This window comes from Aythya ferina (assembly GCF_964211825.1).
Source record: "Aythya ferina genome assembly, chromosome: Z".
NCBI lineage: Eukaryota > Metazoa > Chordata > Aves > Anseriformes > Anatidae > Aythya > Aythya ferina.
This window is the reverse complement of record NC_140299.1, coordinates 47,040,708-47,068,497: the sequence shown is the minus strand read 5'-3', so window position 1 is coordinate 47,068,497 and position 27,790 is coordinate 47,040,708. Positions and strand designations below refer to the sequence as shown.

Below are 27,790 nucleotides of genomic sequence, written 5' to 3'. Positions count from 1 at the left end.
TCTCAACTAATACATGCAGCATGGGAAACAAACAGGGCAAGTTGGAAGTCTGGGATGATAGAGAGGCCTCCTTGGCATCACAGGTGTGGTGGGACAGCTCACAAAACTGGAGTGCTGCTGTCAATGGAAGCAGACTCTGGGAAGTGCAGGCTAGGACAGTGAGGAGGGGATACTGCACTTTGTGTGAGAGCAGCTGGAGTTTGTGGAGGTCTGCCTTGGTACTGTTCAGCAGCTAGTAAGAGCTTACAGACCAAGAATAACAGCAGACCAAAACAGGCACTCTAACAGTGTGTACCTGCTACACACCACCTGATCAGGAAGATGACGTTAACTGGAGAGATAACTTACTTTCCAGTGCCAAATTTAGAAATCCAGGGGTAAAGAGAACCTAGCAAGACTTACATAAGTGTTCCCAAATATAAAACCAGAGAAAGTATTTCATCAGTACTGACAACTAAACATCTCATTTTCAGATTAGGTTGTTAAAAAAAAGAACTTTAGACTTGTATACTTCACAAATGTTTATTAAAGCAAACAATTTAATTTGATTTTCTTGACAAAATGTGTTAATCCCCAGAGAAGATCACCACAAAAAATAAGTTCGTGAACGAGATCTTTACTGTACAGATTTTGCAAAATAAGTTATTTGCATAGATATTATAGTGCTTCTTCATTACTATCTAAAATAGGCTATTCTCTTTAAGTTCTTCTGTATTATCAGGAGTGCTTTGGTTCATTCATGGTTCAGTAGATAAAACACTACAAGTAATTGTAAAATAAAAATTGCATTTTATGACTTACTGGAATAGCTAATCTTCAAGTTGAAAACAAATTTTGTTTTCAAGCAAAGATAAATAATGCAGCCTTACCCTTCTTGTTCTGAAGATGACAATCATTTGACAGCTCTACAAAGTTTTCCATGATTTCATCTCTCAACTTATATTTAGCTAGAAAAATTCTGAAAGATATCTGCACCCTCAAGCCAGTTCCGAAAACAGGATAGCCCTTTGTCTCTGATCTGTTTTCTTCCCTTGTCAGTAATGACTTCTCCAGTTTGTTTCACAATCACCAGTTTAGGAATTGCTGTAATGTTGTATTTCTTCTTCAGATCACTGAGAGAAAAAAAAAGTTAAAAATAAAAGACATCATTAGGAATCATTTTAGGAAAACTAGTCTCTCATGAAGGGTACTTGGGTTGCTACACATGGGAGAGCAGAAGGAACGAGTGTCTGGACTTTCTCAGAGTTTGAGGTACAGCACTGGGTAGTATAGAGAGGTGGACAAGGCTGCAATATTATTTACCCAACCTGAACTGGGAGTTTACATCGTGAAACTTAGCTGAAGGAGTTGCAGCAACCTTCCCATAACTGCTGTTCGTAGTCTCCAGAGGAGCAGAGACTGACTCCCGGGGACCATAAAGAGGTCCAGGAAAGTGTGACATACCTTTCCACCTTGTTTTTGTTAGCCAGAACCAGGTGTCTTCTAGTCTGCTTTTGATGGATGGGAGGAAATACAAGAGAACAATCTCACTTAAATTAGAATTAGCTATTACTCCAGTACAGATATGTTGAAGTGGGCCAACTCCATAAAGGTATTTCCTAAAACCTTCATTAAAGTATGGTCCGTAATTCTTCACTGTAAGAAGAGATTGCAGAAGTGTCTTAAATTCCTTCAGTGAAACAGGACTTCTATATAATGAAACGTAAACAAAAGAAAAATTGGAAGCAGCACCACACAGAAGTTGATCAAGAAAAAAATTCAACTCCTCTCTCCATCATGCAGACATTACTGATAGTGGCCATTTCTCAAAGTCAAGAGACAGAAATCCAGATAAATTACAAGTAACTGCCTTAAACAAATTAAACAAAACAGTTAAAATACAGGTTAAAAGTTGAAAAGCCTAATAAATAGCAGTGTTCCATGGGAGAAATCAGGATCTATTCAAACAGTTGATGAGTAGGTAACCCAAGAAAAATCTGTGATAAAATACTTATGAAGGATGGCTTTCAACAGGACAAAACTCAATACTGGAAGTAAAATAATACTTGGGAGAAAGAGAGACAGAACACAAGACATCCAAAGAAAAACAAAAATACCGATGTCAGCAAGAATGACTATAAATCACACACCAGAGATTAAAATGCAGAAATAGCAAGCTATCAGCCACACGTCATAAAACAGACTTCACTGACTGTTTCTGTAGATGAGTTGAAAGATATGAGTAAGATGTAAATAATAGAAACATGCAACAATAGGGGAGAATGGAGGAATACTACCTACTAAACCATTTCAGCTGATCATGACATTTGAAACTGAAAGGACAAGATGAAAGATTTCCAGGGAAAGCAGTTTAACAGCAACAACAGCTTTTGTTTACTTCCTACAGGACAAAATAATGAGCAGAGAGAAAAAGGCATATGCATTTATCTTCATAGAAAGACAATCTCTTCTACACAAGAAATTCCCCTTAATGATGTTACTGGGATACAGAAGAAATGAGTTTTGTCTTCTGGTAAATTATTAGTTCCAGTAACAACAAAGGAAAATTTAGGACACAAGCCAGAAATAAAACAATATCGAGACTACAACTTAAAAAAACACTAGCACTAACAATTTGTTGGCATTACTTTTATTTATTAATAACACAGGGCATTGAAAGAAGTTTGTTTTTTGGCATTACAGGACAGAGTTCATGTTCTATTTCATTGGACAACAAAAAAAACAGTATGTTGTTGAGCGTGCTGTTGAAAATAGGAGCCTTGAATGTTTTAAGGAACTCCAGAACCCATTCACAGTCCTGACTCCAAATCAGGCAGAAAAGCAGAGATGGCATATTCGAAGTTTCTTCCCTTGCTTATGACAACACTGCAAAAACAAGTTGTTTCCAAATACACAAAACAATACTACTTTCACACAGCGGCAAAATAAAAGTAAACTATTTGTTGGATACAAACAGGAAGGGAAACGTTCACACTGACTGTCACAAAGTCTGAACCACACCAGTGTCTTTTCCCATTGTTTTCAAATTAAGTGAGACAGTCTGAAAATTATCTGCTTCCTACCATAGCATGCTCTCAACACGTGTATCCAGATGTTCAGATCAGAGACCCGGGAATCAAACTACGTAGATGCCATTAAATTTGTATTGTTCATTTTGGAAGGCACAAGTTCTAAAAATGCCTTCTAGTCACCCTGAGAAGTGACATTTCACCTTATTAGTGGTATGAATGCAAGAAAACATTTGTAGGCATTGTTAGAAATAATAGATGTTATGCATATAGACATTCTCTACATTTTTCACTGAAATGAGGAGTCTTAAAAATACAAAAAGCAAATCCTCAGCAAAATATGGGCCCAGACAAAACATTCCTGAAACACATCTTTCCATCTTTATTTTTTCCAGGAGAAGGAAAATCCCCAGCAGGTGAAGGATACTGCTCTGCCAGTAAGTTGGCAGAGCAATAATACAAGAAATATTAAAGAAGAAACAATACAACCATCTAACAACAGGTTTGCTTGCTCAGACAGTTCTGGAATAAAAACAAGCTACCAAGAATCTCCACAGACTGTTCTGAAGTCTGCTAAAATGGGAGGAATAAACCAGTCTGAAGCAAGCTCATGTAGAAAGAATGCAAAAGGTCATCACCTCATACCACTGGTATGAGTAACAAGATGGAAGATGTGTTTTGTTGGTTCAGCAGACAACCAAATAGTTTGAGATGCCTAACACAATTGTAGCAGAAACAGAACAGTAGGAAACTGATGTTCATTTCCCATGGAGACTGGATGTAACTAATCAATTGCTTTGCTAAGAGAATGCATATACAGCTTATCCACCCCAGCACAGCCTCTTGTTTACACAGCTCTGGACTGAAGGCTGCTTGCATCAAACCAGACTGAAGCATGCACACAGATTTGGCCTATGTCCTATGTGTTGTGCACAGCTGGTTATAGGAATGGACCTGAAGATGACTGAGGAACACATCTGCAGATAATGCATCTTCATCACCATTAATATGGGTAGAGGTGTTTATGAAAGCTTCTGAAAACCTATTAAGATGACCTTCTCTCTCCTATGGGGATCTCAGATGTTGTGACTCACCTGCCCAGAGAACTATATGGACCATCCACGGGCTAACTCCAAAGACAATTTATGAAGTCACTACCTGCAAGCAGAACATCACATGCCAAAGGGAAATTCAATTTTCTTGCAGTAAAATAAAGTGATGATAACAACATTTTCAAAGATCAGCTGCTGAGATATTCCGAGGTAAGTGTAAAGGTACATATAGTGTCTTTACTGACTAGGGAAACAAAAAGACAATTCAGAAGAGGAAGCTATAAAAAAAAATGATAGCTAAGAAAGACTGAATGAGCAACTTTTGCTTAGTCACAGAGAACCTTTCAGTCAAATCCTTGAAAATGGCCTTGGCCACACAAGAGAGCAACTTTCATCTGCATATGAAATACAAGAAATGAGGATGTGAAGATTATTCAGGCAAACTGGAACCCATTGCAACTGTCAGGCCTCTGATTCTTGTGAGAAGTGCCTACTGCTGGGCAGTGCTGGCGCAGTCATGGTCTTGTATTTCCCACACTGCCCTGCCACTAAGGAGGCTTGGGGTGGGCAAGAGTCTGGAAAAGGACACAGCTAACCCCAAATGACCAGATGGATGTCCTGTACCTTGTAGCATTATATTCAGCAATAACAGCTGAGAAAAAGGAGGGACATTCAGATTTACAACATTTGTCTTCTTCTTTGGTAAACGCTGTGTGTGATGGAGCCCTGCTTCTCTGGACATGAATCAACATCCACCACAGGGAGTACTAAATGAATTCCTTATTACAAATTCCTTTGCTTGTGTATGCAGATGTGCTTCATCTTAAATTGCCTTCATCCCAAACCACAAGTTTCCTCCACTCCCATTCTTTCTCCCAGCACACTGGGCTGGGTGACAGGGAGTGAGACTGAACATGCTGTCATGTGGTGCTTTGCTGATACCTGGGTTAACACAACATATGTGGAATAATTTTATTTCACTGGTTAATATCTACACATGAGGGTTTCTGAGAGATAGACAACATGGGGCAAAGTCATTATCAGACTGGGAATATAAATAGCATGTTCATACACTAAGGTAATTTTGGCAACATTTAAACAGCTTTCACCTGGAACTGCTTTTGCTCAAAAGCAACAGACAGCTTGCTAATCCACTTCCACAGTGCACGCTGTAATCCACAGCCATGTGTGTTCTTTTAGCAACAAACTTACTCCATTAAGTGTGATGTCACTGTTAAGTGACTAACAAGCATGCACATTGCAAGGATGTGATTCTGTTTTAGTGTCTGATGAGATTTGGGATAACAGTCTGAATAGATAGAACAGGCTACAGCTCAGCTCCTCACAGATAGTTTCACCATCCTCAGATACCCCCACAGCTGCCAATCCACACTCATCTACTCATCTAAAGCTTCTTAATATAAAACATAAGCATACTTTTTTCCCAGATTTTTTTTTTTTAGGATTCCAGGTTTCACTGAGGTGTGTCACCCATGTACCCAGTTAAATAGTCTGCTTGGCAGCCTGAAGATCTACTAGCTTGCCACAGACACCTACCTACAGAGAATAACTGATTTCATAGCAGATAGCAGGGCTCAGTATAAACAGAGCAGTCTCCTCACATACCATCATGTAAACAGCAGTCCTCATTTACTAACATTAGTTGTTAACAAATGCTCCCTCCCTCCTTTTCTCTTGTTCTCTACTGTTCCCGCTCTCCTTCTATTGCTCATTTCTTTCTAAATCATCTTTGTCCCCACTTCTGCAAGGATCAAAAGCTTGTGCCTGCAGCAGCAGAATCAACATTAAAGCCACAAGCAGTCAAGGCACCAAGAGCAGTATTTCCTGTTAGTCATGGCACAGATGATATGCAGCAGCAAAGATGCAGCCCCCACGTCAGGGAAACTGGGGAAACTGTCAGAGCTGACAGCACAGGAGAGTCCTGAGATCCTGCTCTGAATTCAAATTTTTGCTTCTCTGCAGGTACATACACTTTGCACACCGCCTCACAGGCTATTTCTAAGTAGGCCAAAATTCATCCCCTATAATCTCCATGCCTCCAGATATGAAATGTGTTTTATCCAGCTTCAGGTTGGCTCTTTTGTCCCTACAAAGGACTTCGGTATATGCTGCAGATGTGTATCTTAAACACTAAAGTCACCAGCTAAACTATTTTAACTAATATACAAAGTATTAAAATATCAAATTGTTACTAGGTTTAGAATTGTGTTCTTAGAACCAAAGCATTTAGCCAGAATTGAAGTTTAACAAATATGCATCCATCTTGCCTAATGTCCGTACGGTTCATTCTGAAGCCAGATTGCCAGCTAATTCAAACTCAGCTTCTTAAGCACATCCACATAGATCCTTATAGTAAAATGCAATAAATCACTTCAAAATCGTTGCTTTCTCATATCTCTCTATACTTTGTTCGTCCATGAGCCTCTTCAAATGCTACGTTCGTGCAGCTGCCCCAGCAGCACAAGCCATGTTGCTGTAGATGAGTCTGGAGGTCATTAAGGATTTCCACAGACAAGCCGATTAGGTTGCCACCATACCTGTGTTCCACGTGACTTGGGCAAGTCACAGCAGAGTCCGGAACAAAACCCTAATCCACAGAGCCTGAAGCTGTAATCGCATTCCCATGGCCTATGCCAAACAGCGTGCTGCATGCAACACTACATTGCCTTCAGGAAGTTTTCCTGAATTCTGTTAGTATTAGTAGTTGCTAAATACAATTACTGCCTGGGGAGTATTTGGAGAATTATGGAAAAAAAGCTCCTTTTTTAAAGTCTGTTTTTGAGTCAATGGAAATTGTCATTAAAAACAAAAGACCTAGCACTAACTGGTTGCTGACATCCAGGAATGAGCCAAGAAAGGATGAAATAATTCCTGGCTTCAGGTTGTTTGCACTGGAGGTTCTCCAAGTGCACCGACCAAACAGTGTTAGTAAACCCACACCGACCTGAGCGAGCAGCTCAGGAATATGACAGCTCTGTCCTGGGTAGCACGCAGGTGCGGGTCTGGTGTTAAATGACCTCTCTAAGTTACTGGAAGCACTAGAATTGTGTTCTTCATCAACTTTAACTACGTCTCCTAATTTTTTTTTATGCTTTAACATCCTAGTCCATGTTTAAAAGTGACCCAAACACCTTGACTTCGATGACAGCTGTAACAATGACTCTGTCAGTGTACTTGTACGCGATTTAAAGGGGAAACATCCTTCAGCAGTACTGAATTCACTGATCTCACTGAACACCACCTTGCTGTGCACCCCCCGGACCTGTCCAAGCCCTCCAGCTGTATTTCCCTGCAGCCGGGCGGCTCTCCCGGCTGCCCCCCGCCACCCACCCGGGGCGGGGGTCGCCGCGGTACTCACTGCCTGTAGGGGTCGTGGAAGGGCAGCGCCAGCCAGTCGCCGTGCATGGCGCGCATGTAGCCCGCCATCTCCTCGGCGCTGTGGTCGGAGGAGACGAAGACCACCTCGAAGGGCGCGGGCGGCTGGCTCTCCTCCAGCAGCTCGGTGTAGAAGTCGCAGAGCACGGGGGTGAAGTCGCGGCAGGGCGCGCACCAGCCGGCCGAGAAGTACAAGCCCACCACCTTGTTCTGCAGCGCCTCCTCGGCGTCCACGCTGCGCCCGTCCCTGCCGACCAGCAGCCGCCCCGCGAACACGTCCACCATCTTGGGTGCCCCCCGCCCCGCGGCCGCTCCGCGACGGGGAGCAGGACCCCCCCCCGCCCCGCCGCTTTTATAGCCGCCCGCCGCTGACTGACAGCGGAGCTGGCCAATGGTCGCGCCGGGATGGGCGAGGCACCGCCCCCTCCCCCCACCGTGAGGCGCTGTTCGGGCGGTAACGGGCAGAAGGGCGGCGGGTGGCGGCGGGTCGGGGTCATGGGGGGGGGTCTGACCCAGAGCTGACTTTTCACGTGTTTCTGTGAAGGTCAGGCCTTACAACTTACTGAAAATAACGAGCGTGAGCAGTAATCCCTCCCGCACCAACGTCAGGGCTCATCAGCTTGCCCTGGGGTTCACCCTCTCTCCTGGGAAGGTCTCACCAGAAGAGTTTGGCAGCTTTTGTTGGGTATTTGACTCTGGATTGCTCTCTAGCACGGGAAACGTTCTGAATTTTGCTTGTATAAAGGTCTGTCTGTGCGCTGTCCGAGCCGAGTAGAAAGTCACATTCTATTCCGGTGCATTTGACGTGTTTGGCTTGAATACTGCTTATCCACCAGATACTGTGATAGAAATTAATAAAAATAGCATTATATTGCAAGTGTGCAATCTCTTCTGCCTAAAGCAACTTTTGAAGAAGAAGAAAAAAAAAAAAAAGTAAGTCTTGGCTGTAGAAGACTTCTAAAATTTAATTAAAGGGGTGTGACGGGTTGATACACCTGATGCATTCTCTTATATTCATTAATTACACATCTGATTAAAAGAGAGTATAGCTTAAACAAGAAGTATCAATATTCCTCAAACCACGTGCTGCTATTTACAATGGATACTTCAGGTATCTGAGTACGGAGCTATCATATAGAATATTTCACATTAAAACTGTGTATGCAAATGCTTTCTAGGCTGGCTGTTGCTCCTATTTTTCAGCTGCTGGCCCTCAAAAATCCGTCGATTTTACTTTGGGAACAGAGAGTTGTGACAAGTGTGTATTGTGATTTGAATACTGAATACTAGAGTGGAACTAATGTTAATCATAACAAGTGTGTGGTTAAGTATATTGCAACTAAGTCCACGGTGAAATGACATCCCACTTCCCCAGAAGTCTCCTGATCATCTACCATCTATCATATACATCTACTGACTGTATAGGATGCACTGTAAGAACTGAGATACTGGAAGTCAAAATTCAAATCTAATTTATTACAGGAATAAACAGAGCACAGGTCCTCCTTGCCCGTTTCTTCCTGGATCTTCATGAAGTTTTGACCTGACCCACTTTTTTGGTTAGTTACCCTCGCTTTCTGTCCTGAGTGAAAGAAACCGGTTCTCTCTTTAAAAATTTGGGTTTGTCAGAGAAATCCTAAAGAAGCATCACAAAAATAACACAACAATTTTATTTAAGTATGCTTTATCAAAAGTAACTGCGTGGTTGGATCAATATGATTTGAGAGATCCATCCACCTGTTCTTTCTCTCACCTCTTTTTTATTAAAGGAGTCAAGGGTAATACAAATAAACTGCTAATGAAAATGCTGCTTGCTTCTTATGCAAAAGTTCATGCATCTTTAAAAAGGCATAATCAGGAGTCTAGTTATTATTATTCTTTTACAAGAGATTTAAATACATGCAAATTACTCTTTAGAATCAGAGTATTTTAACTTATGGCATAGTATCTGACTAGTTTGTAATTACTATTCTGGTAATTCACTGAACAAAAAAAAAAATGCTGTGGGCATTTGGAAAGAGTTTTTGATTAATGTGCAATATTTATCCATGTTCATGGATGGCTGATTTATGCTGTTTTGTTTGGATTTGAAAACATCCCCAAATTTTGTTTTCAAAACAGAAGTGATACGTGAAACAATGTAATCATTGCATTTCTCCTATCTCCTATTAATTGTTTCTACAAGTTTTGAAAGCTGTTTTGTGCTGTTCTCCCTCAGACTTCCACCTGATATCCAAAGTAGAAGATAAAAGCTGTTATAAAAATTTGCCTGTGTTTAAAATAGCACACAAGGGAAGTTCAGCTAACAAAATCCTTCAGATTGCTCTACTGTCTGCCTTCGTGAGACTACCCTCGAAAAAGGACAGAGTTGGGGCCTCCAGAGCCTGGAGAGTCACAGGAAAAGCAAGTCGAGGCTTCCATAGGTTTGTTGTTGGTGTTCCTTCCAGTTTCTCCTTCAACCAGTGAGAACATTTTTCCTCAGTTAATTATGAACTGAAGCAACGATCCAAGGAACTTGTGACCATTCCACCTCTGTATTTTAGAAAGCCATTTAGCCAGAAACTGCACTGTTCCATGAGAAAAAGACTTATCAAGATTGTCTTCTAGGCCTCTGGGCAAGCAGGGAAAAGTTCCCAGGTACCTACAGCTCCATGGGAGAAAAAGCTGTGTGCAAAAGGCTTGAGCTGACAGCTGTTTGTACTGGGGTTTGTGACAGAAATAACAAGCAGACAAGGTAATCCAGGCTGACAGGGAATACAGCTATAAATAATACAGTGTTTTGCGGCTCCCTCTATTTGTAACTCGCTGAAAGCCTGCCACCAGGCAAATCAACCACCACTTATTTCCCTCTGGTTATTCTTCCAGCTGGTAAAAACAATGATCTTGTATATGAGAAGAAAATTGCACTGCCTTCCAAAATCACTTCAGACTGTTTCCCCATTCCATAAGCATACAAGCAAGAGAGGACAGGAAAAAAATAAAAAATGAAAATAAAACTTGTGTGGAAGGTTGTATGGGTAGAGCACCCTGTCTATACAGAAGATAGGCACATGCACTCATATTAGCATTTAAAGAAAATTATAAATTATTAGCTGATGTGCTCTAGGTTATAAGCCTCAATGACAGTCATAATAAAGTTCTTGAAACTATATAGTAAATAGCTACAGAATGTTAGAGAAACCAAATACCTTCCCCAAAAAGCTGAGTGTGATAATCTTTGTCAGGACATTACAGGACATTCACAAAAAAAAAACACAGTATGATATCACAGAAAGTCTTATTTTGCACCTGCTCTTGATCTGAGTGTTTTGATGTTGTGGAACTTGAGGCTGAGCCTGGGAATTGTAAGGTTGAGTCCTTATGGGTTAGGGAAGTCCAACAAGGCAAGCATCCTGGTGGGGGTCTGTTACAGACCACCAAACCAGGATGAGGAGGTGGACGAGGAATTCTACAGGCAGCTGGCAAAAGTTGCAAAATTATCAGCTCTTGTTCTCATGAGGGACTTCAACTTCCCAGACATACCCTGGACATGCAATACAGCTCAGAGGAAGCAATCTAGGAGGTTTCTGAAGTGTGTGGAAGGTAGCTTCCTGACGCAGCTGGTTAGTGAGCCTACCCGAGGAGGTGTCCTGCTGGACCTTCTGCTCACACACAGAGAAAGACTGGTGGGAGATGTGGTGATTGGGAGCTGCCTTGGGCAGAGTGACCATGAAATGGTAAAGTTCTCTATTCTTGGCAAAGTCAAAAACTGCAGTCTTGGACTTCCGCAGGGCTGACTGAGCTGTTCAGGACACTGGTTGACAGAGTGCCTTGGAAGGTGGTTCTGAAGTGTACAGCAGTCCAGGAAGGCTGGGCACTCTTCAAGAAGGGAATCTTAATAGCTCAGGAGCGGTCTGTCCCCACGTGCCCAAAGATGAGCCGTTGAGGAAAAAGACCATCCTGGCTGAACAGAGAGTTGTGGCTAGGGCTTAGGAAAAAATGAGGGTTTATGATCTTTGGAAAAGAGGGCAGGCCACTCAGGAGGACTATAAGGATGTTGTGAGGCTGTGCAGGGACAAAATCAGAAAGGCTCATCTGGAGCTCAATCTGGCTACTGCCGTTAAAGACAACAAAAAATATTTTTACAAATACATCAATGCAAAACGGAGGACTAAGGAGAATCTCCATCCTTTAACGGATGCGGGGGGAAACCTTGTTACAAAAGATGAGGAAAAGGCTGAGGTGCTTAATGCCTTCTTTGCCTCAGTCTTTAGCATCAAGAGCAGTTGTTCTCTGAATACCCAGCACCCTGAGCTGGTGAAAGGGGATGGGGAGCAGAATGTGGCCCTCACTATCCATGAGGAAATGGTTGGCGACCTGCTATGGCACTTGGAGGTACACAAGTCAATGGGGCTGGATGGGATCCACACAAGGGTGCTGATAGAAGTGGCAGAGGAGCTGGCCAAGCCGCTTTCCATGAGTTATCGGTAGTCCTGGCTGCTGGGAGAGGTCCCAGTTGACTGGCAGCTAGCAAATGTGACGCCCATCTACAAGAAGGGATGGAAGGTTGACCCAGGAAACTATAGGCCTGTCAGTTTGACCTCAGTGCTAGGGAAGCTCATGGAGAAGATTATCTTGAGTGTCATCACACAGCACTTACAGGGCAACCAGGTGATCAGGCCCAGTCAGCATGGGTTTATGAAAGGCAGGTCCTGCTTGACGAACCTGATCTCCTTCTATGACAGAGTGATGCACTGGGTGGATGAGGGAAAGGCTGTGGATGTGGTCTACCTAGACTTCAGTAAGGCCTTTGACACTGTTTCCCACAGCATTCTCCTCAAGAAACTGGCTGCTCGTGGCTTGGACTGGCATACGCTTCGTTGGGTTAAAACTGGCTGGGTAGCTAGGCCCAAAGAGTTGTGGTGAATGGAGTCAAATCCAGTTGGTAGCCGGTCACTAGTGGCATCCGCCAGGGCTTCGTCCTGGGGCCAGTCCTCTTTCATATCTTTATCGATGATCTGGACGAGGGCATTGAGTGCACCCTCAGTAAGTTTGCAGATGACACCAAGCTAGGTGCGTGTGTTGATCTGCTTGAGGGTAGGAAGGCTCTGCAGGAGGATCTGGATAGGCTGCACCGATGGGCTGAGGTCAACTGCATGAAGTTCAACAAGGCCAAGTGCCGGGTCCTGCATCTGGGGTGCAATAACCCCAAGCAGAGCTACAGGCTGGGAGATGAGTGGCTGAGAAGCTGCCAGGTGGAGACGGACCTGGGAGTATTGGTTGATAGTCGGCTGAATATGAGCCAGCAGTGTGCTCAGGTGGCCAAGAAGGCCAAGGGCATCCTGGCTTGTATCAGAAACAGTGTGGCCAGCAGGGCTAGGGAAAGGATCGTCCCCCTGTACTTGGCTCAGGTGAGGCCGCACCTCAAGTACTGTGTTCAGTTTTGGGCCCCTTGCTACAAGGACATCAAGGTGCTCGAGTGAGTCCAGAGAAGGGCAATGAAACTGGTGAGGGGTCTGGAGAAACAAGAGCAGCTGGGGTTGTTCATCCTGGAAAAGAGGAGGCTCAGGGGCGACCTTATCGCTCTCTGCAGGTACCTTAAAGGAGGCTGTAGCGAGGTGGGGGTTGGTCTGTTCTCCCACGTTCCTGGTGACAGGACAAGGGGGAAAGGGCTAAAGTTGCACCAGGGGAGGTTTAGGTTGGATAGTAGGAAGAACTTCTTAACTGAAAGGGTTGTTAGACATTGGAATGGACTGCCCAGGGAAGTGGTTGCGTCACCATCGCTGGAGGTCTTTAAAAGTTGTTTAGATGTAGAGCTTAGGGATATGGTTTAGTGGAGGATTTGTCAGTGTTAGGTCAGAAGTTGGACTGGGTGATCTTGGAGGTCTCTTCCAACCTAGATGATTCTGTGATCTGACTGTAAAGTCAGATCTGTAATACCAGCATGGACCAAGTTTCACTTTGTGATGCATCCCAAGCAGGACAGAACCTGTTTTGGCTACTAATTTTTTTTTACTACTATTCTCATTAGAGGTGCTAAAGCTATTGTGATTATTTTACTCCCTGGTTTCCATCTCCTGATAATAATGGAGCTCTTTATTCAGAACCTGTGAGCCTTTCTCAAGGGAACTGCTGTTTAGCTCAGAGATGACACTATCAGAAAGGTTGTAAACAATACTCATCCAGAGGAAGCCTCCTGGTAGGTCCCAGGGTAAAATAACTGAGATAAAAATCATCTACCTCTTCCACAGCTGGCACTGTTCTAAGTAGTGAAGGGTTTGATCCAATAAGCATTTCCAGTAGGTAGTCTCTAAAGAGTCCAGTTATCGCTTGCAGTATATTATATACTAGTATATACTGAAAAGTTGTTAAATTTCAGTTGGTTCATAATTCTTAAGCAGTCCATAGGGAACATGTGCCTGTGTAACACAACTGGACAAGCCATGTACACACAGAGTGAAGATGTAAGGCAAGAACTGATTAAGTGTACCCAAAAGGCAGTGTTACGTGGGTGAGAGCTTGTTGAGCTTGTTAGACTTGTATTCATTTTAATCGTTAGCATACAGTATATACAACACATCTACTTAATAATACCCCAATTTAAAAATAGAAGTGACAGACCTGATCAAGGTGAACTTTATTTGGGCAAAATTAAATGTAATCCCTGAAAAGTCAGATTAGAAACTGGCCCTTGGGCATACCACTGTGTTTAAACTGCTAGTCAGAAAGGCAGTCCACTAAGGAGACACCAACAGAAGGAACGCATAGATTGAAGGAAAATGCCAGTGGATTAATTAATTACATAAATAACAAGAATAGATGCAACCACATGAAGTAGTTATTTTTTAATTCACAGACACAACATGGACATTGAGGAGGTCCTTTATGTACTTCACAGTAATAAGCTTTAGAGAAGAGAGTTAGTGTAATTGAGTTATTGATGAGAAAACAGTTAAAATTACTCTCCACAGTGTACACAGTGTCTTCCAAAAGGGAAGGAAGAAAATCCTTTTGATCTCAACCCAATACATTAACCAGTGACCTGTGTGACGAGAGACCACTGCACAAAGATACTGAGCCAAAAGTATTCATTTTTTTCAGGTACAGTCTGTCAGCTAAAATAGTTATAGGATATTCATAGCACTCTTTAGATTTGACACATTTGACACTGTTTTCTAAGTTGAGATCAGAAGACCTGAATACACGGGTCATTATTATATATTGCAGTAATATAAATACTTTGTGAATGTTCCTTAGTTAATATTCTTGGATCTACTCTTCACTATACAACCTCACTGTGTTCCAACAATGAAAGAAGAAACAATTACTATTTTTTCTTCTCAAGTAGGAAAATTAACCAAATCAATAGCATACAGGTTCTTTAGATTACAATTTTGTATGATTATAGAATCACAGAATGTTTTGGGTTGGAAGGGACCTTAAAGACTACCCAGTTCCAACCCCCCTGCCATGTGCAGGGACACCTTCCACCAGACTAGGTTAGTCAAAGCCCCATCCTACCTGGCCCCTGAACACCTCCAGGGATGGGGCATCTACAGCTTCTCTGGGCAACCTGTTCCAGTGCCTCACCACCCTCTTAGCAAATAATTTTGTCTTAATATCTAATCTAAATCAACTCTCTTTCAGTTTAAAACCATTAGCCCCTGTCTTATTACTGTTATTCAAACTGTCATGTGCCTAATGACATACTGCAGCCATCAAAAGGTGCCTGGGTTCAAAACTAACGTAGCTGAGCATCGATAATTTAGCAAAGTTTTACTGATTTCTTCTCACAGTATGAAAATCCTGATTCAAGCATCCTTTGTATCTAACTTCATCCTGTGTATCAACCTGCCAAACAACATTAGGCTGTCCCAGTCAGTGCTGCAGCATACCTGACTTCCAAACTGGTTCAGTGGGGAAGCAACTCAGAGGGATGTAAAACAGCAGCAGCAGCAGGGCAACAAATGACAGCATTTGTACCTGCAGCAACGGAAAAATACTGAAATAAAAATCTGCTCATGTTCATTTGAAATTAAACACTTCCCTCTTCATTCTTTTGCTTTTTTATTTAGTGTAATTAGATATCTCTTTGCGATGAGACCTCTGACTCGTCCATCCCTTCTAGGGTCAGAATCATCCAGCATTAATGAGATCCTGTATTTTTGTGCTTTTCTGGGTATACAGGGCAGTTTGAGACTTCCTGCAGAATCCAGTTTAGTCCTCTAATGACGCTAGCAACCACCATCTAATCCTATTTGTTTCCAGAGCCTTTGATGGAGAAAGGCAGCCTGGCTCTCACAAAGTCTTGAGTATGAGGGACTCCAGTGTTTTGCTTCCGTTGCTTTGTTTCAGTAATTTGGTAGGCGCATATAAAAGTAAATGGCATCACTCTATATAAACACAACCTCTGGCAAAACTCAAATAATGTGCTTATGTCATGGAAAGGACGGCCAGCATCTACTTCTGTCAACCTTGTTAGCAGCCTCTATCGAGACTGACTTTGAATAATTTAATTAATGCAAGGATTTCAGGTGACCATTCACAGTATTGTTTGATGAGTTGAAAGAGTTTTATTTTAAAGAATACAATGATGGTGTTGTTCTTATTTATAGAAGGGAAGGTGACACTAATAAAAAGCTTATCATGTATAGCATACTTTCAGCATATATATATATTTAGCTTGATCCTTAAAAGAGTACTCAGAACGATCTATTGTTTTATTAGATTATTATGTTCATGACAGATACATACTACAAAAAATGAACACAAACACAGAGCATGCATTTGAGTACTTTTTTTTTTTTCTTATTCCCCCTGTTCAAGTTTCCCATTCTGTAACTTCCTTCATTAGCAAATAAAGGACCAAGGCCTGGGAAAAAATAAAAACAAAACAAAACAAAACAACAACAAAAAACAGCCAACCCCATGCAAGTATTTCGAGGATGAAATCTAGAATACTCTTCTGAAAAAAATCAAGCTGCCAATGTAGCTGACACCTGCTTGTAGGAGCTCCTCATAGGAGCTTTAGCAAAGCACATTGACCCTACTGCAATCACTTGTCTCAGGAGGATGCATACAGAGATAGTTTTCTCTATATATCCTTATTTTCTTAAGCGAATCTCTGCTTTTATTGATTGCAGAAAGGGAATGTTACTTTCAAGCTGAGAGTCACTGTTATTTGTATTGAACAAGCTTTATCTAACCACTATACAATCCCAAAGAACTTCCTCTTGTACAGGCATACACAGAAAATGTGACATTTGCATGCCTTTAGTCTTATGCCTTTTAATTTTAAAACCATTAGAAACTGAGAGCTAAGACAATTAAAACACTTTTTTTTTTTTTTTCACTGAGAAATAATTAACACCAGATAATTGGCATAGGTTGGAAACGCCACTTAAAAAAAAACAAACTAGGAAGTAACATTGAAGGTCTGTTCTTCTAGTTAATATGGGTTTAGAAAGCAGCAACAGTATTTGAGACCTCAGGAATAACTTTCAACTTGGGTGAATGAAAGACATCAAAGACTCAGGTGTTACCTGTTTAGTCTCTCTATCATCGTCTTTGAGTTTCATATAATTACATCATTTTCAACTACACACAAAATTATCCTAGCTAGCCAAAAGAAAACATCATGCATAAGGTTGTTGAATAGAATAAATTCTTATGCTCTTGAGGTGGGTTGACCTCAGCTGGCCACCATGTCCTCATCCAGCTCTCTATCACTCCGCAACAGAACAGCGGAAGAAGATAAGATGGAAAAGCTTGATGGTTGAGATAAAGAAAGGGAGGTCACCTTCCAATCACTATCATGGGCAAAACAGATTGACTTAGTGAAAATCATTCTAATTCATTGCCAATTACAAGTAGAATATCAGTGTAACAAACACGGACAAAAAAATACCCCTTTCCCCCACACCCACCATACACACTCCAGGGCTCAGCCTCACTCCTAAGCCTCCTTCTTCCTCATACTCCTCTCAACAGCATAGGCAGGATGGGGAATAGTGATTGGTATTGGTTCATAAATTTTTGTCTCTGCTGCTCCTTCCTCCTTATGCTCTTCCTCCCCTCCAGCATAGGGTCCTTCCCACAGGCTGCAGCCCTGCAGGTGCTGCTGCAGCTTTGGTCTGCGCCATGGGCTGCAGTCCTTCATGAGCGGACTGCTCCACTGTGGGCCACCACACACGGACAGCCTTTTGGCTGTGCCTAGGAAGACCTCTTTTATGGTATTACTCAGTCATTTGCTAGCAATCACAATGCAGTCCAGGAGGCTGTTAATCCTGAAAACAGGATGGTGCCAAGCCACAGGAACTGGTCACTGGAAATGGGGCACTGTGAAGAGGTAGAAGGTCAGGCCTAGGATGTAAGGACCTGGAGGCTCTATGGGTCAGTTAGCTGCTGCTAGGAGGTCAGATGTGTTGCCTGTACAGTTAGGTAGTTTAGTTTTTTCCTCATCCCCCCAAAAAATAGTCAAACCAAAAATAGTCAAAAAAGTCTTCAATGTTCACAGTGAAACCACATCATGTTCCACAACTCAGGTTGGCCACAAACTCTTCCCGTGAGATGCACTTAGACCTCAAAAACAAATAACAGATTTTTAGAACAGGAGGAGTCTATGGTGGCTCAGAGCACTGAGGCAGAGCCTTCCTTCTCTCTTGTGAACCATCTTGCAAAGAGCGCTACAGCATGCGACTGGACCAGCCTTAATCTGGCCCAGTAATTAAAGGATTATGGCTTCAGAACTGGGTATTTATCTCCTTACAGCTATGGCAAAGAGCCAGTAAAAAGCTGATTCAGTTCCTGTTGTATCTTGCTGGAGCCTGCTGTCTCACTGCCATCCCAACGTGTGGTTCAGAATTTCAGTCAGTTGGCCCAGTGATCTCTTCACTCCACAGCACCCTTTTCTCTAGCAGACATTTCTGCACCTTTACGTCGCCATGCAGCCATTTCAAATTAACGATTAATGCAAGCATAAACATAAAAAAATAAAATCTCAAAATTGTGTTAGTTATTTCTGAGGTGCTTGCCACCAATATAATCAGATAATTTGTTGAAAAACAGAGATACATCAGAAGGCAGAATCTACAGGCTTCAAATCTCTCTTCAGCAGTAAGGTGCACTTTCCCTTGCCCTTTCTTGACCCAAATAGAAAAAGTCATCAGCATCACTCATCTCTGCAATTTACATCCTGTGTTGAATACTAAGAAGGTTTTTACTTCACAGAGGAGCATCTCAGCACAAAGCAGTAAGGCAAAACATAGCTTTGAGGGAGATGACTGCATGCATCACATTTTCAAAAGTGAGATTTTTAATACTAATCATGTATTTCCTTACCTTCTACAACCTACTGTAGCCTCAAGCCATTTAGATTTTCATTTTCACACTTTCAGGTTATGTCCAAGTGTATGTTGTTAGCAATAATTAGCAGTAATTTAAGCTAGATGTACTTTTGTAATATGAATATTATTGGCTAAGTTGTAAAAATTCAGAATCAGGAGCACATATGATGTTAATCAAATTGCTTAGGCAAATGGCGTAAATTATGTTTTACATACAAGAATTTCTCCATGTTAAATTAATTCTGTGGAAGCCAGAATGATTTGAATATTCTCCTCATGTACATTCCTAGACTTTTAATATAAAAGACCAGCTGAATTATATTTGGATTTACCCCATTAGAGAACATTGACCATCCCAGGCAATAGTTAAACTTTTTTCTTTTCAGCAACATTTAAAACATTGTTTATTATATACTTTCAGCATCTTTTTGGTTAGCTATATTTTTATTCTCTTGGAATGAGCTCTTATTTCTGGTTTATGATTCAATATATTTCTTCCTTGCTGTCAGAAATACTCTGACTCAATAAGGCTAGGTTTACTTCCTTGATTTTGAAAAAACAACAACAACAACAACAACAAAAAAAAAAAAAAAAACAAAAAAAACACCTACAAACCAAACGGAAACCCTGCCCCATAATTCTAATTTCTCATTTTATTCCTTCTTTCTGCCAGCTTCTCAGTAAACAGCACTAGAAGAGAACTTTGACAGACAGAACAAATATTATTTGAAAGCAGGAAAAAGAATGAGTGAACAAAACATGAGATTCACAACGAAATATAGTTTCATCCTTTCACAAACTAAGTGTGGGGTAAACTAGGAAGAACGGTTTCTTATAGTGCTGTTGCTATCCTTTTTACACCTCTGAGCACAGGCTCTGATTTATATTATAGGTTTCTTTTGCATTGCTTCTACTATTGATTTTTTCTTTTTCCCTTAAAGCTAAAAAGAAACATAGAATCATGGAAAAGCCTGGGTTCTAAAGGACCACCAAAGATCATCAGGTCCTACCTCTCATGGGGAAAGGGAGCCTGCATGAGATTGTCTAGCACCATCCAACTGCATCTTGAAAACCTGTAGTGATGGGGATTGGATTCTACCACATCCCTGGGGATGTTCCAGTGGTTAATTGTATCATGATAAAACCCCTCCTGATGCAGTGTGTACCAGATTGCCCCATTGTCTTCTTCATGTGGCTCACTGTGACATGAGCGCCTCCATCCTAGTTGTAGCTACCCTTTAATTAGTGGAATGCTCTAAGATGCCCTCCCATTCCCCCCGCCACTTCATGGTGAAAGACCCAAATCCTTCATACTTTCCAGGGCAGGCCCCTCCAGCCTCTGTGATAATCTTTCTGGCCCTCCTTTGGACCCTTTCCAGTCTGTTCACAACTTCATCGAATGGTGGGGACCAGAACTAGACATGGTACTCCATGTATGGCCTGAAAAGCGTCAAGTAGAATGAATCTCCTAATTCCGCTAGTAGTATGCCCTGCACATGCAGTGCAGGATCTAATTTCCCTTCATTGCTGCAGCAGCCCACTGCTGACTTATGTTCAGCTGGTTGCCCACCAGGACCCCAGGTCCCTTTCAGCAAGGCTACCCCCCTAGCTACAGAGGTCCTAAAAGGTTGTTTTGTTTTCTAATTCATCACATTCACGAGTGTTCAATGGACATCTGCTTTTGTAAGTTAAAAATGTCTAGGAGTTAAACAGTGTTTTAAAACCCATTTATTTAGAACTTTTACAGAAAGCACAACAACCAGTATTCCCAGGGCTATGACTCCAGTGGAAGACCAAAGTCTTCATGAAGATAGTTTAAGAAGTCATCCAACAATCAAGCTCAAAGGTATGTATCATGCGTATGGTTAGCGCAGTTCTGCTACAGTTTAGTCCAACTAGTTAGTGCAGCAAGACTGAAAACAGCAAACCAAAACCTGGTTCCAGTGTGGCAAAAGGATATTACTTTTCCTTCCTCATATTTAAAGGACTAAAAACCCCGTCACTAAGCCATCATCCACATAAACAGTGTAAGGGAGGAGGGGAAAAAAACACAACAACAACAAAACAAACCTCTCTCCCCTCTCAACATAGTAGCTAGTTACATGAAATAGTATCAATTTAACTTAATTTGCACTTAAAAGTAGCATCAAGTGTGCTTTAAGTTGTGGTGACTTTTCAAGGATAATTACAGAAGAGTATATTAGAATACAACACAAATGGAAAAAAATACACAATGAACCATGCAGGAATTTAGATGTGACATTGTGGAAGCTGCTACTCCACGCTGAAAACAATTCTCTCTGGCAAAGAGAGCAGCCTGATATAATTTAAATGCAGCTATACATTGCTATACAATGCTATACATTGGATAATGATGTACAGGGACATGGAACCCTGGGCAACCTGGTCTAGTGGAACGTATCCCTGCCCACGGCAGGGCCAGTGGAATGAGGTCTTTTAGGTCTCTTCCAACCATTCTGTGATTCTGTGACAGTTTTATTATTAGAAACAAGACTCTTAAATGTCAAGTCAGGGTGGCAAATTCTTAAAAAACAAAAGAAGCCTGCTCAAATCAGATGGAAGAAGTGCATCTAAGAAGCATGCAAGAAGTTAAAATCTTTATTATCCAGTGCTTAAGGATGAAATAACATACCTACCATTTTCTCAACCCTGTTCTTACTTCTCCTTTGAGACCTCCATTATCATAAATTCCATCAGCCCAAGCTCCTCCAAAATACCCTTACTAAAATTTATCCTTTCCTATAAGCAGTGGAATCTGCTGAAGTCATCAGTGGATCAACTGCATACAGCATGAATACTGAAAAAAATATTTTAGTTTTCAAAGTAAATATCTCACTGAGCAAATATGAAAATAATATTTCTTTCTGAAAATAGCCTATTCAAGGAGGAACCTGGCAGATGTGGAAGTGGAGTACAGCAGAACATAGCTCCAGCTAGGATTCCCACCCCCAGCTCAAAAGTCTGCTGGCATTACTGTCTTCAAAACAGACGTTTAAACTGCTTGTAAATGACCTCCTAAGCAACCAGCTTTCAGGGGCACTTTTATATTACTACAGTAACAGAGAACTAAAATGTCTTTGTTTTCATGATTACTTCCTTTATGAAAAGATAAAAATTACTACAAAACTGATGTTGATTCAACAGCTGTAATACAGAATAGGTTTGGGCATTAGTTAAAATGCTTGTATATCTATTTTTAACCTTAATTTAATGTAGGCAGCTCACACAGATTAACATCCGCTTTTTGATGATGCTTTTGCTCAGCACAAGTCTTAGATTCTCCCTAATTGGCAGATATACGCAATATGCACAGGGACCAGTCTCTCAGGCAACACGATACAATAAACAGGACACTGAACTAAGGGAACCGAGGAAGCTTGGGTATTCATCCCAACTGCATACTGGTATGTTGCATAATCTTCAGCATATATCTAATGAACTTGGTGCCAAAATATGTATTTCAAGGTATCTATACAATACTTTCCATCGTGCTATGAAGGAAGAGGGCAGAATAAAGAAAATCTCTTCAATATTGAAAGCCTGCATTAGTAATTTACCAACATAAAAGAAATAAATCTTCACATGATAGTCTGAAAAACTTCCATGGCTTAAGAAAACTTGAAGCATGGTGATGTTATTTCTATTCATGACTCATCACCTCTAATTTGGATCTACTTTTTAATGGAAAAAGAATTAAGCACATTAATTTGAAGCAAACAAATGTATCACTTAAACATTGCCAAATGCTTCTATTGTTCACCACCACTGAAATACTTTTTGTGTGCTCTGGAAATAGATGCTCCCTCACAGAATAGTGTAATCCCTCAAACAGCAATTTTTCTGTTTGGTAAAATACAATTTAAGCAGTATGCTTTACACCATAGTCAAATTCCATCTTACCAGCGTTTATACTCACTTGGAAAAAAAGAGTAAAGATTTAGCTTTACAACCAACCTTATTTCATAGGGTATTATACCAGCATACATGGCTCAGCATTAAAATAATAAATCTTTTTTAATTAGAAAACTGAAGAAACTGCTTCTTCACAATCTGAAATCACATCACTACATTTTGCTCATGAGAACAAAGTTTACAGTCATAAGTTGCACATAAAGGGTTTATTTTAAATGTTTTAAGGATAGAGTTACATCATAATTATAAAAATTACTTACAGAATTAAGTAACAGATTTAAAGTGTTTATACTTCTAAATGCAGAGAACAGGGAACTGTCTACATTGTTCAAAATAAAATAAAAATAATGAAACCAAGCTCTAAAGATGAAGTCATTACCTAATTTTAAAATGTGAACACGAAGACCTTTGAACTATACACATACCAAGAACCATCCAAATTGCACTAATGATGTAAAATACAAAAAGCACAGCATTTTCAAGGAACCAGAAACTGTTTTTAATGTAATTCTATCCCCCAGAAGCAATTAATCAATTCTATCTGAAGATAAAGCCTCCGTTTTTAAATGATTTATTTAATGAAGGCATCTACCTGTTGCAATAAAAAGGGTTTCCCCAGAGTCTATTCCTACCTAGTTTAGGGTTTGGCACTCAAAAGAAAAATAAAAAATGTAGTGTTTTACTGATCAGTTGTGGTCTTATTTATTCTTTAACAGATTATGTGGTCCCTTCAAATGCTGTATGACACATACAACTGGAAAATTACCTTCCGTTGGCACTATGCTCGTCTCACCGGTGCATTTAATCCTACTAACAACCATTAAAACAGCACAATAAGCAAATTCACAAAAAACTGAACACAAAATAAAAACAGAACAAAACCAAAACCTAAACATTTTTAACATGCAACTTTAGTTTGTTACATTGAACGTTCTAACCCTCTAAGCATGCAAAAAAGGATGGTCTGCATTTAACTTTTTTTTTTCTTTTAAAAAGTTTTACATGGCAGCCTGACATCACGCACACGCACACACACAATATACAACAATACTACAGCAGGTAAATGTGAAAGGCCAATAACTTTTATACAAAGATCCATGGCCTGTGCCATCACAAGCCCTATGTAATTTTGGAAAGTAATGTTGAACCCCTAGAACAAGGAACCAACATTTAGTTACCAGGGTAACGCAAGCACTGCATGCAGATCTGAAACATGAGCCTAAAACAAAGCCCAGAGCAGATGGGCAGGGAGTGGAATTAGTCTCAAGCCTCAAAAAGGTGGTTTAAGCTAACAAAAACAAAACCAAAAAAAAAAAAAAAGAAAAGGAAAGAGGAAAAAAAGATTAAAAGAAATACCTATACAACAGACAATGGGGACATCTAAAAACAACCATAAAATTTACAGTGTATAGATTATACTCTAATTGGCATAATATGTGGTGTATTAAAGTGGCTTGCAGAAAACCCACAAATGCAAGCCTAATGCTAAAAATGTTCCAGTAGACCTAAACCTCAGACATTTCAAACCAAACCTCATATTCCTCAGATGTATAGCCCCAAATTCAGTGTACTAGGTTATTTGTGTGTCTTGTGTATAATCAATACACTCACTCATTCTTGTGCCACAAATATCAACTTGGGCTCATGGAGCCAGGCTCAGCTTTGAGATTTACATGCAGGACTCTTAAGAGTCAATAGAAAACACATAACAGATCTGCAGGATGAAAACACTGTGTTGCAAATCTGCTCACTTTGTTCAAAACACAAGGAACATTTACGACTTGGGTACTTAGAATTAGGGACTGCATTGAGAAGCTATTCACTGAAATACAATAGCCTGCCTTTGGTTGCCCATGATGAAATACTGGACATAATGCAATATAGTAGCAATGGACAAAGAATTAAGGTATCATATTTATATGGTGAGTATTAATTACCATTCAACAGCATAATGAGGCACAAGCCTTAAGGCTAAAATATGAAATAGGCAAAAAAATGGACAGAAAGGGGCTTAAACCACTGAGTCTTCGGTATCAAGAATACCCACAGTTGAGGTCATACAGACCTCTGTTCTCTGATTAACAGCACCTCTCCTGCATCCTTCCACTAATGGCGTAAGGGTGGATATCAGTGTATTTGTTCCTTCCATCAGCAGTGCTGACCGTCTTCACAAACTGCATTTCTGTGAAGCAGTTCTTTGAAACTTGCAGAGCTCTGCCTTAATGTAACATGACAATTTTGTTGCTGTGCTGATCGTTGTTACCATTCTGATACTTTCAAAAGCTGCCACACTTAAACAAAAGAAACAAAACAAAAACAAAAAACAAACAAACAAAAAAAGCACACACACAAAAAAAAAACCTTAATCTTCATTTACAACTATCTTGCAAGATTAAAACCGTGAAAGGATTTTGCTGTTGTGGGCTGCTATTTACATCCACAATCTAATGCAGATGACTGAACCACTGAGACTGCCTATAGCTTCCATTAGATAGTACACCACTGGCATGCAGAACTCTAGTGTTCATAGAATGAAATTCACGTTAACAGCATACCTCAAAGCAAGTACAATGTACACCACAAAAGGCAACAGGTTTAAGCTGTAGATTTGTCCAGACACTCCTTATGTGGGAAAGCCAGAAAAAGAGTAAGTTGGGAAGATGCCTTCTTAAAACAAAATGGTTACACACAAACAAACAAAAAGAAATCAATCAAACAACAACCAAAAAAGGAATGCAACAGACTGAGCAGAAGGCAACAAATGCCTCTCCTTCTCTAAAGTTGTCTTCAATAAAAAAAAAATTACTCCCACCTCCCCCCTTTGAGATTGTATTTACCGTGTAAAATATTAGCTACTGTTAGGCATCTAAGTCCACACACAAACATTCAGGTTGCTAGGTTTTGATATTAAATGAGAGACTACTGATTGCCAATGCGTAGTCTAAAGTCTTCCGAAGTAGCATATATACCGCTAAACTTGTGGCACCAAGCACTTGGGTTTTGCTAAGAAGTGTATATAACAAACAAATACAGAAATACAACATTTAGGATTGAAGGCAGCCTTGTTGCACGTATTTACTGGTTCCTACAACTTGTAAATATGGGCCATTAACCTGCATTTTCTAATTAACTGGTTATACAGATTAAATATACTTTTATAGTTTAAAGGCTTTTCACTGAAAGGTGCATAAGTCAAACATTTGATATCCTACTGCCCTGTGACTACTGAAAATGCACAAGTATTTCCACGTACTGCAATTCTTATAAAGCTGAATTTGAAATAAAGTGTAGAAACACAGCAGATTGGTGTTACTTGGGTTAGGCACTCCTTAACTCTGCACAAACTGTTAAAACCTTTCTGAAAAGTCAACTCTGTCCCAACCCTGAAAACAAGGACTGCCAGAAGCCAAGAAATTAAATTTAATGTTACAAAAGAAGGCATATCAAAATATCAAACTACACTTGCATGTGGCAGTTGAACAGGTGAGTGCAAGGTTGAAGAAAGTTAAAATCTATGAAAAAAATTTAGATTAATGATTACAATACTAGATCAACTTTACACAGCTTGAATTTGCAGCTGTTCTTTGCTTTTAACTCCCTCCTGCCCAGATATATTGACTTCCTTCAAGAAAAGGAGTTCTCTTACACAAAATGTGTCACGTTCACATACATTTTTTTTTGTATTACTCAGAACAAAACAGTTTTGCTGGCAGAGATTGTGGGTTCGCAGGGACATTTAAGCTTTCATTAAACTGGAAAGCAGTCAAGTCTTTGTGTCTACAAATTTTACATTTAATAGTTCCACAAATTTGGCAAAAGTTCACAATGATGTCTAGGATGTCTTCACCAAATCGTAGACATAAATATGGAAATCATCATCAAACTTGATGAAATAGACTGATGGTTTGGCTTCAACTTGATGAATGACCATGCCAGTCCTTTTTGAGCCATCTTCTTTGGCATATTCCACTTGTTTGCCTACCAGGCTGTCCACAACTTCACCTGGTTCCCGTTCTGCAGGAGGTGAATCATCTGTAACACAAAAATAGTGTAAGTTGGCAGGGATTGATGGTATTTCAGTATGCAAAACAATTGCAGAATCTTCTGCAAAATGGGTAAGGAAAAAAATCAGAAGGCTTAAATACAGAGTACACTGAAAGTAAGCTTTGTTCAGACAAGCACTTAGTAACTGTTACACTTCTGGAAACCATAGTGGTCACCCCAACCCCCCTTTCAATTTTATGAAGTCAAAAACAGCACTTTCGTTAAAGGGGTAAATCTATCAACATGAAGATTTAAACAGAAGTTATCCACAGAAATTTTCTATAACTGAATTTAAGCCACCAGCAGAAGGTGACACTGTATCTACCTCATTAGCTGCCACACTAAACCTTCCTTCTCCCTATACACGTTATTCAAAATTTGAATGTATGCATGCCCTTTCAACAAAAAACCCTCTAAGATGTCTAGTAAATGTAACCTTATTAAAAAGGGCTTTTGATCCCATGCTGGAATAGATGTCACTAGTAAAGTGTAACCATATTATTTGCTTGTCTAGCAAAACCTTCCCAGAAATATCCTTGTATTTTCAGCAATGCCTATGCCAAATGTGGATGCAAAAAGGCATGAGTTATAATATGCCAATGGGGGTTGGTTACAAGGCAATTACAGAACAAATGTGATCAGCAGTAAAAGCACCATACTTGAGAATCGGAAGCTAACCATATCAAAACATACATTTATTTCTCAGTTTGTCTCTTTTTTTGAATACACTTAGAATACACTTAGCTCAAATTGTGTTTTGTATTCCAGTGAGGAATTTTCTTAGTAATGGTCCAACCTGCTGTGGCTTTTATTCTGGAAATCCTAAGCCTCTAAAATACTTTGTTCGTGCTTGAGTTGAGAACCCTTTACAGATTTTATCCGTTCTCTTTTCAATTCTGTGAGTTGTGAAAGAACTCCCAAATGAGTGAATGGATTGGCTTGACGTAGTTACACTTAGATTCTTCCCCAAACTTATGAAGTTTCTCTGCAAATTTTTATTTCAGATTTTCCATAAATGCATCATCGTACATAG

At 40.4% G+C, this 27,790-nt stretch overlaps 2 protein-coding genes across 5 annotated transcripts in view; both read right to left on the bottom strand.

The window, feature by feature from the left end:
* Positions 1 to 508: 508 nt before the first annotated feature.
* NXNL2 (nucleoredoxin like 2) lies at positions 509 to 7,778 on the bottom strand. The gene is made up of 2 exons (XM_084503568.1): positions 7,440 to 7,778; positions 509 to 1,112 (listed from the first exon to the last, which is right to left on the bottom strand). The coding sequence occupies exons 1-2, from the start codon at positions 7,739 to 7,741 to the stop codon at positions 944 to 946; spliced, it is 471 nt and encodes a 156-aa protein (XP_084359694.1). The 5' UTR covers positions 7,742 to 7,778; the 3' UTR covers positions 509 to 943.
* Positions 7,779 to 22,900: 15,122 nt separating this feature from the next.
* The window catches only part of SPIN1 (spindlin 1), a 56,828-nt gene continuing 51,938 nt past the window's right edge, over positions 22,901 to 27,790 (bottom strand). For all 4 annotated transcript variants that reach the window (XM_084504761.1, XM_084504758.1, XM_084504759.1 and 1 more), the window contains one exon: positions 22,901 to 26,745. In XM_084504761.1, coding sequence (XP_084360887.1) covers positions 26,546 to 26,745 — 200 coding nt within the window. In that variant the 3' untranslated portion in view covers positions 22,901 to 26,545. The remainder of the gene's footprint in view (positions 26,746 to 27,790) is intronic.

Bases quoted from the DNA above. Each gene is read 5' to 3' on its own strand.
- NXNL2 (XM_084503568.1), bottom strand. From the start codon at position 7,741: ATGGTGGACGTGTTCGCGGGGCGGCTGCTGGTCGGCAGGGACGGGCGC. The intron at 1,113-7,439 runs GTGAGTACCGCG...TTTTTCTCTCAG, and splicing joins TTCCACGACCCCTACAGGCA to TGATCTGAAGAAGAAATACA.